Here is a 22071-nt window from a genome sequence, read left to right as displayed (position 1 = left end):
TGCTGCACATTCCTGCCACCCATGATCGGCTTGAGCCACAAGAGACTGCAAACTGGCGGCCACAGCATGCAGCAACAGACGTTTTGTGTTGATTTATGTGTGAAACGATTGCTTTGTGTGTTTTTCAGAGAACTGTGTTCTTTGGAAATAATCATCCCTCAATGAGTTAAGATTCCCCCCAATTGGAATAATGTGATGTGATCAATTCACTTAATCTGGGTGGTACAGCGGGTAGCATTGCAGGGTCACAGATTTAGTATTCTGGATTGGAATACTCCACCTGCATGCTGCCCACGTGCTGTTTGATTGTTCTAATGGTATCTTATGGGCTTTTGTCCCACATGGTGAATTACGTGCTGATCTGGTTAATTGTCGATTTCAAGTTCGTTTTTGTGTAGGTGGACTATATTTGGTCTGGTATCCTGTCCAGCGCTGTTTCCTGCCTCACCTGAACAAGAACTCCCATTAGTGCAACCCTGAATTGTATTAAAGGGGTTTAAGAATTATATGAGGTTGAACTAATCAAAGTACATTTGAGAGGAAAAGTATGATACTTGGAGAGAAACACACAAAGAAATGAAGAGAAAGAAAGAGCTCAGCTCCAGGCAGACTGTGAACCGTTAACGGTTTCAACGTTCAGATCTGAAGCTGTTAGGCAGCCGCACTAATCACTGCACCACCATGCCGCCATAGCTGTAGAACTGCAAAAATTATTAGTTATGATACGTGTTTAATGGCAGGAGAAAATAAAATATAAATCCAAATACAATACAATACAATTTATGTTTGTGTAGCCTAAAATCACACAAGAAGTGCTGCAATGGACTTTAACAGGCCCTGCCTTTTGACAGCCCCCCAGCCTTAAATCTCTAAGAAGACAAGGAAAAACTCCCAAAAAAATAACCTTATAGGGAAAAAATGGAAGAAACCTCAGGAAAGGCAATTCAAAGAGAGACCCCTTTCTGGGTAGGTTGGGCGTGCAGTGAGTGTCAAAAAAAAGGGGGTCAATACAATACAATACACAGAACAGGACACAAGTAATCCTCAATACAATGTAATAGTAAAATTAAAAATATTACAAGTACGGAGCAGAATTCAACAGTAGATCCATTCATCCATCAATTTTTCAACTCTCTGAATCTGAGCACAGGGTCACGGGGGTCTGCTGGAGCCAATCCCAGCCAACACAGGGCACAAGGCAGGAACCAATCCTGGGCAGGGTGCCAACCACTGTGGTCAACAGTACATGATATCACATAATAGGATTTGGATTTGTTCAGAGAGTACTGGAGACCTTGGCCATCAAGCTGTCTCTCCCTATTGGCCATTCCACAGCTGAGTCAGTGCTGGGCCCGCCAATCTGATGAAAGGACCCCTCTACCTGATGATTCCTGCGATCCTCCATCATAGGTGACTTTACCAAAACAACTTGGCAGGTGAGCCGTGGCACCAAGTGCCACCAGTGAGTACCAAGAAGAGAAACAGAATAGGTGAGGGTTAGTAAGAGATTAGAACTATCATGTTACTTATGTTTTAGTGCTAATGACCAACAACAGAGATGCAGTCTGTACAGTTACTCAGCAGCTCTAGTCAGGGTGTGCTAAACTGAAGTAGTGAGTCTTCAGCCGGGATTTGAAAGCTCATACCGAAGGGGCATCTCTTATAGTAGCAGGCAGACCATTCCACAGTTTAGGGGACCTGTAACTTAAAGTTCGACCTCCCACTGTTATTTTATTAATCCTTGGAATCTTGAGATCTTAATGTACGCTCTGGTTTGTAAGTCATGATAAGCTCAGACAAGTAAGCCGCACCTCGGACATTTAATGTTTTATATGTTAAAAGGAGGATTTTGAAGTCTGCCCTAAACTTAACCGGGAGCCAGTGTAATTCGACAACATCATCAGCGTTAACTGAATTCTTAAAATGTTCAGTTAGGTAACCCTCGAAAACGTCTACATTGAAAGAGCGTTTCCATATGTACACTTGAAGTGTTCATTTGACCCTGTCGTTTTGTTACCTTCACTTGTGCCCCCTGAAGAGTTTACATTAAATTCAGATCAAAGGTTTTCTCACAAACTCCTTCCCATGTGGCCCGTTTGTTTTTTTTTTGTTTTTTTTTTTGATGCCTCGGCTGTTCTTCTATCGATCCATAAATTTTAATAATCTACTTCAGGATTGTGGTGACCTGACGCCTGTTCCAGCATCTTAGACACAAGGATGGCATTAATCTCAGGCAGAGCAAACTTTCATCACAGATCACTTTCACTAAAACACCCACCATTACTGACACGTCCATTTTTGATTTTGATTTGATACAATTTATTAATCCCCAAGGGGAAATTGTCTTTTAGGGGGGGGGTCAGAGTGTAGGGTCATCATATGGAAAAAGATGATCCTCTGTGGCAACCCCTAACGGGAGCAGCAGAAAGAAGAAGAATGTAGGGTCATCCATTATACAGTGCCCCTGGAGCAATTTTCAGGTTAAGGGTCTTTCTTGAGGGCCCAACAGAGTAGGATCCTTACTGGCAGTAACATTTGAACCACCAACCTTTCAAATACCAGTGCAGATCCTTAGCCTTGGAGCCACCACACCGACATGTCATGTTACGTGTCCTTCCCAGCGAATTTTAGCCGTCGCCTTCATTTACATAATCTTAGTGGGTTGGGGGCAGTCAGCACTGTGCCCCTGTGAAGGCCCGTCGCATAATGTGACGCACCCAGTGACTCACTCCACTCCAACCAGTCCACGACTCACTCTAGCAAAATCAAACTGGGTTGATTTAGTCTGTAGCCATAGGGGCGGGCTCTGTGCACATGAGAGCAAGCAACCAATCAGAGCTCACCTTCAAGTATAATGCACAGAGTGCAGTGGTGAAGAAGAATAAGAAACGCGGGTGTCTTGGACCTCACAAACAGAAGAGACGCTCGTCTGTCTGATGTCTTGTGTTGTATGCGCCACGACAGAATGGAAAAAAGAATAAAAAAGGGCAAAATTGCAGATGAACTCACAAAAACTGTTAACTCTTTGTGCAGAGTACAGAGTCAGAAAAAGGAGCGAGCACGTCTGTGCTGGAAAGCCCTCCTGCAGTCACTAAATTTGACGTGCCTGGTGATTTTTCGGTCGTGTAAGCTGACATGGTCCGGCAATGAGATCCACAACCGCAGTTGGCAAGTCGTCTGACATACGCAACGACTAGAAGTCAGCCTGAGACTCACCAGCCATTCTTGCCTACGGGCCTTTAGGATCTGTGATATTTAAATGTTTATGTTTCTGGCTCTCTGAAGCTTGCATCTTTGTGATTTGTACAGTACTAAATCATTTTGCAATGATTGGCACTGTGAAATGCTCTATATACTGGATATTAAACCAGGGGATTTGAGGCCTTGTCTCTGTATGGTCCTGTAAACAATTACTCTTTTTTCTTTTTTTAAGGAGCCACAGAATCGCCCTTGACGTCACCACTGCCAACACTGCCACCACTGCCACCACCATGGAGTTTCGCGCCCTGTTCCTGGTCCTCTTTTTGTCATTTCTGTACCTCAGTTTTGCTCAAGGTAAGTGTGGCTGGAGAGATATCTGTAGGGGTGGTCAGCCCCCCTTTAGATAATTCAAAATGCTGGGAGCTGAGAAGTCATAGAAGCTCCCTTGAAATGGTCATTACCTATCAGGCATCACTTGTGGTTGGTCAGCCAGTCAGCAAACATCCACCACGTCCTCTCAGTTGAGAGAAGCAGATCATAGACATGTGATACAGTATCTGCCCAATAATACAAAGAGTACATGACTTGTGTTTTGCCCTAATTGGGGTTCATCAGGTGTACACCTTTCCTTCCCCTTCTGGGAATTGAACCTTAGACATCAGTGCCTGAAGCGAATCTTCTGACATTGCTCGACGGCAACTGGTTCACTTACTTTGTATTACTTGGCAGGTACTCTATCACATATCTATGATCTGCTCCTCGCAACTGAGAGGACGCGGCAGATGTATGCCAACTGGCTGACCAACCACAAGCATTACCTGGTAGGTGACCACCCAAATAATCAGAATGTGGTTCAGACCTATCAATGTAATACTCCAATCTTCACCCTGTCAAGCAAGTGAACCGGTCGCGTTGTCAGATGCTTCCCCCCGGTGCTGACATCTGAGGTTCGATACCCACAAGCGGACACCTGATGAGCCCCCAATTAGAGTGAAACACGTGGTGTGTACTGTATCACATAAATAAATATATATATATATATATATATATATACAGTATATATACAAAGTATACAGAGATGGGTAAAAATAGGTTTACACTGGTTCGTATGGAAAAAGACATGCAGGTCATGACTACTATACTCAAGCACACTTTAGTAATAATAATAAGAAGAAGACAAATAAAACAAATAAATAATATAATATTTAATAAACTGCGGTGGGCTGGCGCCCTGCCCAGGGTTTGTTTCCTGCCTTGCCTTGCCTTGTGTTGGCTGGGATTGGCTCCAGCAGACCCCCGTGACCCTGTAGTTAGGATATAGCAGGTTGGATGATGGATGGGTAATTAATAAATTAATAATAATACAAGAATAAAATGTTTTCTGCATACTCACAACTGTAAACTTACTTTTGTCCACCCTGTACGTATATATATAAACGTCTACACATGGAAGTGTATGTGTCTGTCTGTCTGGCCCAGAAGTGAGAGGTGGAGTCGGGGTAAGGGCTCCACTGCCGAGGATACACAAGCGAGGTGCAGACATCAGTAAAACGAATCCTCCTAAGAGAGAGACGCCCAGAGCAGTTCCTTTCAATTACCTGACATCTACAATTTCAAATTTTCTTTTCTGATGATTGCAATAGTTTCTTGGACCCCAGGCGTTTTACAGCACGGGCTTACACAGCTAGTATGTATCTACTAGTATATGTACTAGTATAAGTATATGTATAGTACAGTCGACCCTTGATGTACGACCGGCCTGACATGCAAACCACTTGCTTTACGACCAAAATTTTTGTTTTGAATTACAACCAACATCTTGCGTTACGACCTGAATGCGGTCACGTGTATCCGCTTGTGCGATTGTAAACAAACAGCCGAGAGCGTTCATAAGCGTCAGTCGGAGCCCAGATACATGTGTTTGTGGACGTAATTTCGGTCAGTGCAGTGATTTATATAATTTATTTTGATAATTGCTAAGGAAGAAAGCGAAGGTAACAAAGGTAAAGAAAGCGATCACAATCGAAACGAAGAAGGAAATTGTGCGGAAATATGAGAGTGGCGTTCGTGTGACCGATCTCGCTAATATGTACAGCATGTTGAAATCCACCATCTCGACAATTTTACAAAGAAAAGATTTGTATAAGGAGGCTCCTTCCAAACAATAACCACCTTCCATTTCATTCTCCTCCTCCTTCCTTCCTGCAAGCCAAAGATGTCAACTTAAAATGGTGAGTACAGTATGAAATTGTTGTTTCTGGTAGGCTAGGCACTTTTTATAACTTTTTGGTTAGTATATTAGAAAAATGATTGTTTTTTTTGGTAAATTATGCACATTATACAACTCTTTTCTATTAAAAAAATTTAAGTAAGTGTTGCTGTGGGAGGTTCGGAACGCATTATGCGTATTTCCATTATTTCTTATGGGAAAAATAGTCTTGACTTACAACCAACTTGAGTTACAACCAGCCCTCGCGAACGAATTGAGTTCGTAAGTCAAGGGTCCACTGTATATATATATATATATATATATATATATAATATATATATATATATATATATATATATATATATATATATATATACTGTATATATATATATATATATATATATATGGAAGCAAAGGTCTGTGATACAGTTTGCATATTAGCAACTGGAGATCCACAAAGGGAGAAAAATTAATCACATATCATAAAGTAGTTTTTTTTCCTGAGCTTTCAGCCCCTACCAGGAGCCTTCATCACAGGATAATGCTTAGACGTACAAGAATCAAAGGTAATATATAGCACAATTCGTTGGTTTGGGGGGACGGGGAGTGGGGGTTGCAGGCCATAACGTTTTATTTATTATGAACATGTTCTACTTAAGTTTGCATATGCTGGGTTTATGTCCAAATGTCTGTTAATGGCATTTTTGTCTGATAGCCAAGATTCAGCCAGTTCTCTGGCACTTTTAGTACTGGCCTTAAATCTCACTTGTACATTGTCCCAGTTAAATGTATGCCCTGTTGATTTTGTATGTGTATAGATCTGTGATCGTGAGTCCTTCCTTCTAACGGCATTGCTATGTTCCTGTATGTGAGTTGCAATTCTTTTTGATGTTTGTCCTATGTATACCGCTGGGCAAGAACTGGGCAAGAACTAGCCACAGAAACACTATTAATGAGACTGAATAGTGACCCCACCATAGAGACAAGAACTAAGCTATCCACTGAAGACCTAATACACCTAATATCACTTTGCCAAAAAACTCACTTTTATTTCAATTGCAAATACTACATTCGAAAAGAAGGCATGCCAATGGGATCGCCACTATCAGGACTCCTAACGGAACTGGTAATGCAGCGATTCAAAAATGCGGCTCTATCCCATTTCACACCCAAAATTTGGATATGCTACGTAGACGACACATTTGTCATATTAAAAATGACCAGCTGAACGAGTTGTACAACCATATCAACACAACATTCCCTGCAATCCAATTCACCATGGAAAAAGAAATGAACCGACAAATCAGCTTCCTGGACATCTCCACTGAAAGAAATAATGACGCCACCCTGACCACTAGTGTTTACTGTAAGGAATGCTACGCAGACAAGATATTACACTTCTCCAGCAACCACCCATTGTCTCATAAACGGAGCGGTGTTAAAACTTTATTCAGAAGTGTCCACACCCATTGTAATACGAAGGAAACAAAAATGAACGAAAGACGTTATCTTTTCCATCTTTTCACTTCAAACAAATACTCAAAGACATTCATTAAACAATGCCTACACAGAAGACACTAAAAAACTCAGCAAACAATTGACTCAAACCGGACCCCCCATCCCACCTGGTACATACTTTCTTATCAACACAGTGTGTCTGAAGGCGCAGCGCGCATCCTGGCCAAATCAGGCATCAGAGTAGCACACAAACCCACGAACAATCTGCACACTGCTACTTTTCAACACTAAAAACAAGAAATCGACAGCAGAAACACAAAACGCAGTTTATAGCATTCCATGCAGTTCTTGCCCAGCGGTATACATAGGACAAACATTAAAAAGAATTGCAACTCGCATACAGGAACATCGCAACGCCGTTAGAATGAAGGACTCACGACCACAGATCTATACGCATACAAAATCAACAGGACATACCTTTAACTGGGACAATGTACAAGTAAGATTTACGGCCAGTACTAAAAGTGCCAGAGAACTGGCTGAATCTTGGCTATCAGACAAAAATGCCATTAACAGACATTTTGACATAAACCCAGCATATGCAAACTTAAGTAGAACATGTTCATAATAAATAAAACGTTATGACCTGTACCCCCCTCCAACGAATTGTGTTATATATATTGCCTTTCATTCTTGTATGTTGTTTTGTCTTGGTAGAGTAATAAATATTGCTCTACTTTCCCCTATTGTATTATTAATATGTAGCCTTAGAATGCCTAATTTCACAGACTTTCCACTTTTTATAAGGTATTATTGTATATAACTTATCCCCACCTTCACTTCTATATCTATAACCTCAGGCAATTAGATGTAGTAAAAAGACAAGCAGAAGTTAAGTTACAGTTTAAACAATGTATTATTGATAATATTCATAAATAATAACAAAATGCAAAGTATATTTGAATATTGGCAACCATACAACCTGGTTAAATGGTGATGTGTAGTTCAGGCGGCACACAGACTTGTAGTTACTTAAATGTCTCTAGTTAAGGCATCATTGGTGCTCAGCTTTCAGCCACATGTCTGTTCAATATGGCTGCTGAGCTGTGCTCTTCATTGTGTTGTCTTCATCATCACAGGTTAGCAAAAGAGATGCTTCTTTCAGATGTTGGTTAGTAAGAGAGAGATACTTCTACATCATCACAGGTTAGCAAGAGAGAGATTGTGAGGTTAAACACGTACATTTATAGATGTTCTGTCCAACCCCTACAGCCAATAGGACATCATGGTACTTAAAGGCCTCTGAGACAAGCCAATTCCAAACAGCCATACCACAGACCAATGGGGGAATAGAACATCTTAACACCTGCCACCCCCCAGACCATATGTTAAAGTACACCTTAGCCTATTTACGGGGGTAGAAATGACTTTAGCAGAGAAACACTTGCCAAACTGGTGTAAAGCACATCCTCTCCCAACTCTGTCGTAAAATTCAAAAAGGCTCACTTGTAAAGGGGAGGGGGGTTAGGTAAACACTAAATTACATTGCTTTGCCTAAATTACAAATAAAGACATACAAAATATTTATCAAGTTATATGTAAAATCTCACATCACAACATATGTCTAAGCATTATCTTCTGATGAAGGCTCCTGGTAGGGACTGAAAGCTCAGGAATAAAAAATAGTTTATGATACGTGATTCATTTTTCTCCCTTTCTGGATCTCCAGCTGCTAATATATATATATACTAGCAAAATACCCGCGCTTCGCAGCGGAGAAGTAGTGTGTTAAAGAGGTTATGAAAAAGTAAAGGAAACATTTTAAAAATAAGGTAACATGATTGTCAATGTAATTGTGTTGTCATTGTGATGAGTGTTGCTGTCATATATATATACATATACACATATACACACACACATACACACATATACAGATATATTATATATACATATACACATATATTTTTTATATATATATTTTTTATATATATATACACATACATACATACATACATACATATACACACATAGATGCACTTACAATAACATAGAAATCAATATAAACAACATTAACATCATTATCATATGAGAATATGAAGTAATATATAAGAAGCACATTTCATATAAATATAAATAATTAAACAGTAAAATCTTCTTGTATAATTTGCTACCGTGGCTTTTCGTTGGTCTGTCCAGGATTTTAAATCACCTGTAGCTTGCAAACCGTTTCACCTATTGACTTGAAATCTGGTACACATATAATACGTCACGTCTGCTATCCGCTTTATGGGTGATGATTGTATTACTGTTTTTATGTTTATTTTATTTTAGAATCAACTCCTATCTGAGCACACCAGGGCGGCCGTGGGCAGATGCGTATGGTGAATTCACTCCATGTTATCGTGCATTGCGCTGTCACTGGTATTTTGATAAAAGAATTTGAACAATATATAAGAAGCGTATAAATTATTAAACAGTAAAACATTAACATTTAAGAAGTAAAGTTACATTGAGTACTACTGCAGTGCCTTCGGGTATACCTCATTTTTTCTTTGCCCATTACATGCTTAAATGTATACATTTTTTGGTGTACCTACCCGAGAACACCGCGACATATAACCGACCGTGGGAGAAGCATGGATTTTAAAGAAGCGTTGAGTTCATCTGCTGGTCTCCCTCGTGGAATAACTGGTAATGTTTCACTAAAATCTACAGCGAGTAAAACGACATTACCTCCTTTTTTTTTGTATGATCTCTGAGATGTTGCTTTTTTCGGTTCAAGGCTTCATAAGCTCTTTTATGTTCCATGGTGTACTTAATAAGTACTAATTATCCCAAACCATCATCTTTGAATGTTGCAAGACTTTCGCCTTGTATGTAGATCGGGGTAATTACATTCATTGCATTCCTAGTCTGAATCACAATCTGATTGTATGGGTGGTTACCTGGCACTGTAGGGTTGCCACCCGTCCTTTAAAATACGGAATCGTGCCGCGTTTGACAATGAAATTGCGCTTCCCGTTTTGAATCAATACTGGACGGGATTTCTCCCGTATTTTTTTAATCATTTTTTTTTAAAGCAGCGTCTCATGCAAATCATCCCACACGCATTTTATGAAGATGCCTCCTTTCCTACTTTTGATTGGGTAATACTTGATGTCATCGTTAGTTTGATTGGTGTTTTTAACTGTCCAGTGAGGAGGGCGTGTCTTTTAAGTACAGTCTGCAAAGTGTTGGCACTGAGATGTGGCGTCAGCGCCATACTTGAAGCCCCTAACGTTGCGGTCAGCAAGTCGGCTAACATCCGCCATGTGCCGTCTTTCAGTTGCGAGAAGCAGATCATAGAATGGTTGAAACTGTTGCCCCTAACGTTGCGCCACGGCGTGTGGTTCATTTATACCTCGTGTCTTCTCATTAAACTTTTATCTCGCGAATATGTTATTGCAATCCGCAGCGGGAGCGTTTCTATAAACTTAATTTAAAGTTACGTTTTACACCGTGGTTTGTTTCCCTTATGAACATGCTTGTATGCTTAACTCGCTCCGTTCTCAATTGTTTAATTAATTTTTTGCTCTTCGCTGTTTGCGGCTCTTCCTCCATTTCCCCCTACTTCGTTCTTTTATCTCGCGAATATGTTATTGCAATCCTTAACGGGAGCGTTTCAATAAACTGATTGAAAATAGTTTTGCATTTACCTTTTTAGTAAAAGGCGAGCTTTTAAGCCTGAGAAATCACCCCGTAAATGCACACGTTTAATTGCACATGTGTTAATATGTATGCTTACACAGTATTAAAAGACAGTCAAAAATTAACGTCATTTACCTTTGTTCCCGCGTGCGACTCGTGCTGTAAATCTCTTCCTTGTTTTTAGTTCACGTGATTACGTAGGAGGCGTGATGACGCGATACGTGACTCCGCCTACTCCATTACAGTGTATGGACAAAAAATATGTTCCAGTTATGACCATTACGCTTTGAATTTCGAAATGAAACCTGCCTAACTTTTGTAAGTAAGCTGTAAGGAATGAGCCTGCCAAATTTCAGCCTTCTACCTACACGGGAAGTTGGAGAATTAGTGATGAGTGAGTCAGTCAGTGAGGGCTTTGCCTTTTATTAATATAGATATATATATATATATATATATATATATATATATATATATATATATATATATATATACTGTATGTATATATAAGTATTGATTATATAAAATAATCTTGGGTCGAGACGTGATCTTCTCGGAGAGGCACTTTGAAGTCCCGCGAGACTTCTTGCACATCACACCCTACTTACTAACAATTTCTCAGGGACACTTTAACATCCCATGAGACAAGGAAGTGAGACAAAAGGACAGCTGCTGTACAGGCTTTCAAATGATCGACATGCAGCGCAACAAGCAGATCATGCAGCTCGGCAGCAAGAGCAGCAAGCCAGCAGCTGATCCGTCCACATCTCCTTAGCGTGTGTTCCGCCCCCCCCACCCATCACAACGCGAGCAGCAGAGACTAAAAGTGGCGAGAGGGGTTGGAGGTGGGCGAGCGAAGCGAGTAGGGGGCACAGCCCCCCTAGTATATATATATGTACAAATTCAGACCCCTTTCCTTTCTGCACACTTTATTGTGTTGTATGTTTAATTTGCTGTGGATCAACAGACCATTTTTGCCCAACTATCTACATTCAATAACCCATAATGACAAAGTGAAAGCATGCTTTCAGAAAGGTTTGCAAATTTATTAAATTAATTTTAAAGTCAAAAACTGAAGAAAGAGAAGTATTCAAACCCTTAATTCAGTACTTTGTAGAAGTCCCTTTGGCAGAGCAATTCCAGTTTTGAGTGTTCTTGTCTTCTTAAAGTCCTCCATCTTCCATATGTTAACTCATCTTTCTCTCTGAAGATTATATTTTTACACGTATGCCGTGGCTGAATAAAGCACTACAGGTTCCCACTGGAAAATATTGGAGCTGCAACCCAGTTGTCCCCGTTTAATTCAGTCACAAAACAAAAAGGCCACTATGTGAACCACCATAATCAACAGAACGAAATGAATGGAGGCAAAGAAAGCCGTCTGGCTCTGACGACGTCTTCAGCTGGGATTTAGGGAGCTCTGCTCTGTGGTGCGGTCAGTTTAGAAACTGACCACCTCTGGAGACTGGAAGGGTCAATCGCCCTCACTGGGAGGTGAAAGAAGGAAGAAAAGGCAAGAAGGTTAGCGTGAGCGCCCCCTCTCTACCCGGGGTGATAGTACCTGCTTCAGACGGGCCCAGAGGGTGATGCCCATGCTTGACAATGTGCATATTCGTAACACACAATTGTTTTTCATTTTTTAAGGCTCTTATGAAAATTGTTGCTTGAAATACAACAAGAATGTAAGGCATAAGACGTTGAAGGCTGGGTTCAAATCTTACCGAAAGCAGGAGACAGATGGTGGCTGTAATATCCAAGCCATTGTGTAAGTTGTATTCCTGGACAGTTGGGTTGTGGTGGTGGGATTGTGATGTTAAGCAAGAGTCTGCTTTGTGTTTTCATTCTTGATTGACATTTTGTGGACTTCAGACAATATTTTAGCCTTTTATTTATTAAAGTCTGTGTTTTTCTTTTTTTTTTACTTTACAGCTTAACTACCAATTCAGGAGGAAAGATCATTTGTGCTAATCCAACGGCGAAATGGGTGAAGAAGATTATGGCAAAGATTGATAAACAAACTCAGGATGACCAACAGAAGGTGAGACGTAACGAATCTTCAGAATGAAATAATAAATAAAAAGGAAAGGATATAAGGAAACTTAAGGGGTAAGGCTTATGATGGCCCACTTCACAAAACAATAAACCGTGAAATCTACCACGATGCCTATTGGTAATATGCTTAAGTGACAAATAATCAGTTCACATTTACACTACAGAGTGGCCCTGTGGTCAGTGTTGGTGCCTCCCAGCTACAGAAGACTGGGTTCAGGTGCCATCTGTTGTGGTTACTTACCTGAAATGGCTAAAGTGGTGTGAGCTCTTCAGGAATATCCAGTAAAGCAGTCCTGACTCCAGCCAGCCAGCCCAGTGGAGGTGCAGCAAAAGGCAGCCTAACCGCTGGCACTTCAGAGCAGGTCCTCCACCTGAAGCTAAGCATCTTGGGGCCTGGCCAGTACTTTGACGGGAGACCAACAAGGAAAAGCATGGGTTGCTGCTGGAAGAGGTGTTTGTGAGGCCAGCAGGGGGCATTCACACTGTGGGTCCCACTACAGCACCAGAGACACGGTACTGTAAGAAACGTAAAGCCAAGGTCCTAACTCTATGTGGTCAAAAAACATACCTGGGCATCTTTCAAAAAGAGTATGGTGTTCCCTATTGCAATGGCTACATTTCCCACCGCAGTCTTGTCCATTCTGGTCCCCACAATCATCTTCTGTCCCTTATTAGCTAACTGTCTCTCTCTCTCCCCTTCACCAGCTAAAACGTAATGTGTGGTAAGGATACTGGCACAAGAATGGCTGCCATTGCATCATCCAGGTGGATGCTACACATTGGTGGTGGTTGAAGTGGCTCCCAACTGTCTCTGTAAAGCACTTTGAGTAGATAGAAAAGCACTGCATAAATATAAATGATTATTATTATTATTAACAGCCATCCTCCGCAGCTCCAACCGCATAGTAGTGAAACAGGATAGCAAGGAGGGCCCTGCCCGGCTCCCCACTCCTGACGTCACGCTTCCCCCTTCCCTTGGCCCGCAGCCTTTGTCTCGGATTAGCGTGAATATATCGCTCCTGCAAACGAACTATGATTATTAGCGCCATGAGAGAAGTCACAAAATCAACAGGAATGTTCAAGCAAATTATAGAAAAAAAAACCTGATGTAAATCCATTAAGGAGTTCTCTCGTTCGCTAGCTAAGCGGAGTTAAGATTACACCCTGAAGTTGAAGCAATTAAAAGGGATGACCTGGTTGGTCATATATAGCAAAATTAGGTAGGAGTGGGGGGAGAAGAACATCCTCATAATAAATAAAACTTTACGACCAACACCCTCCTTACCCCACCTCATTACCCCCCGCACCTACCCTCAAACCCCCCCCCCCCCCCCCCCCACCTAATTTTGCTATATACTGCCTTTGATTCTTGTACATCTAATCATTATCCTCTGATGACGGCTCCTGGCAGGAGCTGAAAGCTCAGGAATAAAAATCTGCTTTATGATACGTGATTCATTCTCTCCCTTTGAGGATCTCCAACTACAGTTAGGTCCATAAAAATTTGGACAGAGACAACTTTTTTCTAATTTTGGTTCTGTACATTACCACAATGAATTTTAAATGAAATAACTCAGATGCAGTTGAAGTGCAGACTTTCAGCTTTAATTCAGTGGGGTGAACAAAACGATTGCATAAAAATGTGAGGAAACTAAAGCATTTTATTAACACAATCCCTTCATTTCAGGGGCTCAAAAGTAATTGGACAAATTAAATAACTGGAAATAAAATGTTCATTTCTAATACTTTGTTGAAAACCCTTTGCTGGCAATGACAGCCTGAAGTCTTGAACTCCTGGACATCACCAGATGTTGGGTTTCCTCGTTTTTAATGCTCTGCCAGGCCTTCACTGCAGTGGCTTTCAGTTGCTGTTTGTTTGTGGGCCTTTCTGTCTGAAGTTTAGTCTTCAACAAGTGAACTGCCTGCTCAATTGGGTTAAGATCAGGTGACTGACTTGGCCATTCAAGAATTTTCCACTTCTTTGCTTTAATAAACTCCTGGGTTGCTTTGGCTGTATGTTTTGGGTCATTGTCCATCTGTATCATGACTCAATTTGACTGCTGTATTTAGCTGGATTTGAGCAGACAGTATGTCTCTGAACACCTCAGAATTCATTCGGCTGTTTCTCTCCTGTGTCACATCATCAATAAACACTAGTGTCCCAGTGTCACTGGCAGCCATGCACGCCCAAGCCATCACACTGCCTCCACCGTGTTTTACAGATGATGTGCTATGCTTTGGATAATGAGCTGTTCCACGCCTTCTCCATACTTTTTCCTTGCCATCATTCTGGTAGAGGTTGATCTTGGTTTCATCTGTCCAAAGAATGTTTTTCCAGAACTCTGCTGGCTTTTTTAGATGTTCTTTAGCAAAGTCCAATCTCGCCTTTCTATTCTTGAGGCTTATGAGTGGCTTGCACCTTTCAGTGCACCCTCTGTATTTGCTTTCATGTAGTCTTCTCTTTATGGTAGACTTGGATATCGATACGCCTACCCCCTGGAGAGTGTTGTTCACTTGGTTGGCTGTTGTGAAGGGGTTTCTCTTCACCATGGAAATGATTCTGCGATCATCCACCACTGTTGTCTTCCGTGGACGTCCAGGTCTTTTTGCGTTGCTGAGTTCACCAGTGCTTGCTTTCTTTCTCAGGATGTACCAAACTGTAGACTCCGTGTGAGTTGGAGGGCTCAGTTGTTGTCTTTCCAATCATGGCCGCTATAACTCCTTCAGTGTTCTCAGCGATCTCTTGGTGGCCTCCCTCCATCTCTCAGCCCACTCTATCAGATTTCCAGCTCTGACCTTTCCCACGTCCTCATGATTGATATAACCGGATATTCAGTCACTTGGATATTTTCTTGTCTCCATCTCCTGACTTGTGTGTTTCAATCCCCATTTCACGGAGTTGCTTAGAGGTGTTCTTCTGTGTTCTTTATGTGACATGTTTGCACCACTCTAGCTCAGCATGGTATCACTTTCTTCATTTGTCTATTATTTCTTTTTTCTCTTTTGCAGAAGATGAAGTGAAACTCATGCTAGAAGTTTGGAGGGCTTCCAGGCCACACAGTGCACTTTTGAGGGGGGTCTCACCAGGCACCGCTCAACTGCTGGAGCTACACTACACTTCAATCTGCCCGGTACCCAGTGTACAGGGTAATGCCACAGGGTAGGGGGGCGGGTGGGTTAGGATTAAGTCAGTAACAGGCCTGAAGCTCTCGCTGCCGCTGTCCTTATACGCATGTCTATAGTTACACTTGGGAAGCCATAGCAGGGGCGTGTAGTTGATTGTAATCCTTTGATATTTTTATCAGCGTACTGCTGGTGTGTGGAGCACATATACTTATAGATACACATATACATATGCAAATTATGCTTGTTTAGCTCCTCCCTGAGGTTTGGGAGGTGAAGAGCTGCAGTGTTTAACAGCCAAAGTGCCACCGAGGTTCTCTTAAACAGCCATTAAGGGGTTAATTAAAAATGTGAACGCTTTTGAGACTTTAGCTTTGGCTTTCTGAAAAATCATTTTTCACTCTGGTGCTTTACACTGTGAATATCATCTTTAGACTCGCACAGCCCATGGCTTCTGTTATGTGTGTAACCACTACATTAAACAAAATGGCTGTGTGGTCTGTTTGGTTGTTACTGGTTAGGAAATACGCAACGAGCCATTGGCATCTCATCAAACCCGGCTCTTGGATTTTTGTTTTTTTTTTTTTTTTATTAGGGTGGATACGCCTCTTCTAATGGGTGTGACTGCCACCCGGGCATTCAATGTGTAGTGAGCCAAAACTTGATTAAGAACACCTCGAATGTGGCCAGGGTATTGTGTTGAAATGTGGCAACAATGTAACGTATGGGCATCTAAGCGAAACTGGGCATTTGGCAAGAATTCACCCTGCTCTGATGCTGCCAGCCAGCTGGCACCCATCCACAAACAGGAACAATTTAATACAGTTTAGAGTTTCATTTAACAATCCAAATTGAGTTGCTTCGGTCCATTATCTGAACCAGTGTAAACTCATCCTTTGTTGACTGGTACTGAAGCCTATTGCCTATGCCCATTCATTTAGCTCAGTTGACGGGTTGAAATCTAAACAATTCAGGGCAGACCTCAGGGTTAACGTTTGCAGTGTACCATCTATTGGAATGTATTTTGTAATGCATGTAGTAATGAAATGCGCTGCAGACGGCGTATCAAAAACATTAGAACTGCTTTTATAAATCCCATACCTAATAACATATAATACAGAAACAGCAACTGGATGGACACAGGTTGCTATGTCTCTGACAAGCATTTGTAGCAATAAAATGCATCCCAAACATTAATACCGCTTTTACAAATGCCATACCACATGGATACAACAGAGATATATGCATTGCTTCTGTCATTCCAACAGATGGTACACCACAAACATTTGTAGTAATAAAATGCATCACATTTGTTATTCTAACAGATGGTGCATCACAAACATTTGTAGCAATAAAATGCATTTAATTTGTTATTCCGATAGGTGATGCATCAGAAATATTAACACTGCTTTTGAAAATCCCATACCAAATGGATACAACAGAGACATATGCATTGCATTTGTCATTCCAACTGATGGTACACCACAAACATTTGTATTAAAAAAAAAAATCACATTTGTTATTCCAACAGATTGTGCATCACAAACATTTGTATCAATAAAATGCATCTCATTTGTTATTCCCACAAGTGTTGCATCACAAATATTAATACTGCTTTTGCAAATCCCAATACCTAATAACATATAATACAGAAACAGCAACTGGATGGACACAGGTTGCTATGTCTCTGACAAGCATTTGTAGCAATAAAATGCATCCCAAACATTAATACCGCTTTTACAAATGCCATACCACATGGATACAACAGAGACATATGGATTGCATTTGCCATTCTAACAGATGGTACACCACAAATGTTTGTAGTAATAAAATGCATCACATTTATTATTCTAACAGAGGGTACATCACAAACATTTGTAGCAATAAAATGCATCTCATTTGTTATTTCAACAGGTGGCGCATCTCAAATATTAACACTGTTTTTACAAATCCCATACCAAATGAATACAACAGAGACATGCGCACTGCATTTTTCATTCCAGCAGATGGTACACCACAAACATTTGTAGTAATAGAATGTATCACATTTGTTATTTCCACAGATGGTACATCACAAACATTAACACTGCTTTTATGAATCCCATACCAAATGGCATATGACAGAGAAATGTTTACTGCATAAAATTAAATGCAATAAAACCTGCCATAAATGTAATTCCAATTTCACACCTCTCCCCACCCAATGTATTCTTTCTGAAGACGACCAGGAGATGACACATAGTTAAAACCAGAAACAAGTCGTAACCTAGAAGATAACACTTTGCACCAAAGCCTAACCTCTAATCAGTAATTTAAGGGAAAACTGTAAGATCAAAAACCAGAAAAATCAGGAGAGAAATTGGCTCTTTGTTTGATTGAGTTCATATCCAAATCACAGATACTGAATGAACCGCCACACCGGCACTTAAGGCGTCAAATTTATGACATAAGACACAGTGACATCCGAGACCTCATTCTTATGGATCAACATCCAACAACGGGAAGTATAACAAAACAAAATAATGTCACTGCACCACGAAATAAGTAATCATTATTTTCTAGAAACATTAGAATATAAGGTAAACACGCAATTAATAATAACTCCCACTCCCACGAATACTTTAAGTTAGAAGATTTTTTTTTAAATAAGATTTAAATTTCAATGTGAACGGCACCTAACACCACACCAATTAACTAACACTGGTCCTCTAATCAATGGATACATTTGAAAGAACGTATTAACTTACTAGAAAAAGCACAATATTTGCGGCCAGCAATGCTTACTGCTTCTCCCTCAATGCTTATCACAAGTCGGCTCCTATATGTGAATTTGAGCCTGTACTGGAAACCAATCACCCTGTTAAATCAAGCCATCTTTTACGAGGTAGATCAATACGTTTAAAACAAAATCCTTTCCGTCAGTTTGCTGCCCAAAATGTTTTTAGTGATTTTAATGTCTCACGCATCCCTAAACCCATCCTCTTCATTCCTGAGTTCCCAAGTTTGTATTTTGCGAGACCAGGGCGCACTCCTCACAATTTGCTTCCTCTCAGGCTCACCAAAGGATTAACGTACTGGAAAAACGTGATATTGAAATCCCGCCGAAGTCACTTTCAGTGTTATGGGGCGTTGCTTTCCAACAACATGGCGTCATGGTGTGTGGGTAGCATGTCTTCCCCCTCCACCCTCCTCCAACACAACCACCAGCTGATTTCCGCTGGGTCCACGTGTCATGAAAGTGACATGGTGTCTTGTCTGCTCATTCTGGCTTGGAGTTTTGGTGGAGATGTGAGGTCCACACAGAAAAGAAATTCTAGCTGAGATTAAAGGAAGTAAGTTTAGCAGGTATCACATGACCCATTTTTATGTGACCCAATGACGTGAGAGGTCGGTGTCACGTCACAATTCGACGAATGCTATCACGGGAATTGTCTCCCAGTGGAAAGGTTTTCCTACCTGGTGGGGGGGGGGGGGATTGTCCCACTTTTCTCATAGCACATGAACGCAACCTCATTACAATTAATCGGGTCGGGTCACCATTATTGTCTAGACCAGTATTTCCCAGCCTTTTTGGTGTCATGACCCCATTTCTCATATGCTATTGTGGTTACCACCAACCAGAGGTAGTGGGTTTGGTTTTGGAAAGGAGTGTTCCCTTCCGTGAATTTAGAGCAATCGCCTGAACAGAGGGGAAATGGGGTGGTCCCCCCTGAGTGAATTGAGTGTGATGGTCAAATAGGGGGTTCTCCCGCGCAATCGCCAGAGTCTTAGATGAAACAAGTGCAGTCGTCAATGCTTTTCTTCCTCGGTGAGTCGAGCATGATCGCCAGAGCTAGAGTCATCCAGGATCGGCCACAATCCACCAGCGATGGTGCTGCTATGAATCGAGGGCAACTGTAGCACCAATTTTCATCTAGGGTCAGCCGTGGCCCACCTGCAATACCACCATGACCCACCAGAGGGGCCCCAGCCTACATGTTGGGAAACGCAGATCTAGACAGCACAATGGCATCACCCAGCGGAAAATGCAAAATGTGAAATTAGACTTTGAATGTCGTGTTTCCGTCCATCAAAGGTGTTGGTCCTTACAAGAGCTGCCTTTGTGACATTAAATCTTTTCTGTTTTTTCTCTCCTGCCACTGTTTGCATTAACAAACAACTTGCCATTGGCAATGGGTGCGCTTGGCACTTTTTTTTGTTTTGCATTCCAATATTTGCCAAATGAACTTATGCCTACCTTATGCAAAAATGTATATCTAGTGGAATTTGACACATCGCTGGGGCCGCACGGGACTGTGAGTGCACCTTGTGACGTGTCTGCTAATTTTGAGCCTTCAGAATGCTGCTTCAAACTGTTTTATCTTAAAAAAAAATTGTATCTTGTGTTCTTTTTTATGTAATCATCTTTTTTAAACGCAGTTATCGATTTTGTATAATTTTTTTTTTGGATAATAAAATGAAGAAGACAATCCTTGGGTCCTCAGGTCGTTTTGTTAAGCTTTGAAATCTCTTGTGTGCCTTTCTTTATTTAGCTGAATTTCTCATCCAAAGTGACTTACAAATCCAAACTGTGCAATCCAATTCAAAGTCACAGAGGAGCTGTGTCTGTCAGGTCTGTGGTGGAACAGCAACCAGAAGATGAAAATGGCAAATGAGAGTGTTTTATCTTGGTAGAGTCCTGTATTACTTCACTTTGCCTTTTTGTATTCTTTATTGAGTTGCCTTTGTCAGAATGCCTCAGACCCCACAGACGTCCCACTGTTTCTAAGGTATTGCACTTTATGACTTCTCCCCACCTTTCCTTCTACATCAATAACTTCAGGCACTTTCACAGAGTAAAAGACAAGCAGGAGTTAAGTTACAACTTTAAATGGTGTATTATTGATCTTCTTCTTCTTCTTTTGGCTGCTCCCGTTAGGGGTTGCCACAGCAGATCATCTTCTTCCATATCTTTCTGTCCTCTGCGTCTTGTTCTGTTACCCCCATCACCTGCATGTCCTCTCTCACCACATCCATAAACCTCCTCTTAGGCCTTCCTCTTCTCCTCTTCCCTGTCAGCTCTATCCTTAGTATCCTTCTCCCAATATACCCAGCATCTCTCCTCTGCACATGTCCAAACCAACGCAATCTCGCCTCTCTGATTTTGTCTCCCAACCTGAGCTGACCCTCTAATGTCCTCATTTCTAATCCTGTCCATCCTCGTCACACCCAATGCAAATCTTAGCATCTTTAACTCTGCCACCTGCAGGTCTGTCTCCTGCTTTCTGGTCAGTGCCACCGTCTCCAACCCATATAACATAGCTGGTCTCACTACCGCCCTGTAGACCTTCTCTTTCACTCTTGTTGATACCCGTCTGTCACAAATCACTCCTGACACTCTTCTCCACCCACTCCACCCTGCCTGCACTCTCTTTTTCACTTCTCTTCCACAATCCCCATTACTCTGTACTGTTGATCCCAAGTATTTAAACTCATGCACCTTTGTCAACTCTAACTGACCTCCCTCTCATTCACACACATGTATTCTGTCTTGTTCCTGCTCACCTTCATTCCTCTCCTCTCTAGAGCAGATCTCCACCTCTCCAGGGTCTCCTCAACCTGCTCCCTACTATCGCTACAGATCACAATGTCATCAGCAAACATCACAGTCCACGGGGACTCCTGTCTAATCTCGCCTGTCAACCTGTCCATCACCATTGCAAATAAAATGGTGTATTATTGATAATATTCATAAGTAATAACAATAAGCAAAGTACAAGTGAACATTGGCAACCATACAACCTGATAAATGCTGATGTGTAGTGTCAGGCGGCACACACACTTGTTAGTTTGTAATGGCCGACTCATTCTCCCAAACCGGCAGCTACACCACCAAGACCCGTGGCCAGGCAAGCTGAGGATGTTAGACCCGACAAGCCGTACTTCTTCCAAATAAACTTCCCCAATCGATGATCGCACATGAGCCAAAAAACAAACAATATGCAAAATAATAAAGTGAGTATATGAGGTGTGATCAAAAAATACGGTGAATGTTTAAAAAAGAAACGTTTATTGTAGTAAAAGATTTACAACTACTAGTCCCCCTCAAAATACTCTCCTCCACTTCGAATGCACTTATCCCAACGCTAATGGCCGCTTTGCAAAGCAGTTCTGGAAGTTTTCTTTTGAGAGTCTCTTTAGTTGGGCTGTTGTGGCTGCCTGGATGTCCTCAATGGATTGAATTTTTTTGCCTTTTACGGTCATTTTCAATTTAGGGAACAGCCAGAAGTATGTAGGAATGTTCTTCGGGCCGCCTAGTGGACAGTAAGTGGAAGTACATCGACGAGAAAACCCAGGAAGTGCTT

The 22071-nt window shown here is 41.4% G+C and overlaps 1 protein-coding gene across 2 annotated transcripts in view; it reads left to right on the top strand.

The window, feature by feature from the left end:
• Positions 1 to 20196, top strand: part of LOC114662846 (C-C motif chemokine 25-like) — a 72131-nt gene extending 51935 nt beyond the window's left edge. Inside the window, exons 2-6 of one of the 2 annotated variants that reach the window (XR_007936476.1) lie at positions 3434 to 3555; positions 12197 to 12317; positions 12482 to 12590; positions 15614 to 17315; positions 17642 to 20196. Coding sequence is in view for 1 of the 2 variants with exons in the window: in XM_028816548.2 (XP_028672381.1) it covers positions 3492 to 3555; positions 12197 to 12317; positions 12482 to 12590; positions 15614 to 15625 (306 nt within the window). In the remaining variant the exon portion in view is untranslated. Of the gene's footprint in view, positions 1 to 3433; positions 3556 to 12196; positions 12318 to 12481; positions 12591 to 15613 lie in introns of both variants that reach the window. The other variant, XM_028816548.2, reaches the window with a different exon arrangement.
• Positions 20197 to 22071: the final 1875 nt, after the last annotated feature.

This window comes from Erpetoichthys calabaricus, chromosome 12, assembly GCF_900747795.2.
Source record: "Erpetoichthys calabaricus chromosome 12, fErpCal1.3, whole genome shotgun sequence".
Taxonomy (NCBI): Eukaryota; Metazoa; Chordata; class Cladistia; order Polypteriformes; family Polypteridae; genus Erpetoichthys; species Erpetoichthys calabaricus.
Note: the sequence above shows the minus strand (reverse complement) of the source record. Positions and strands in the feature narration are given on the sequence as shown.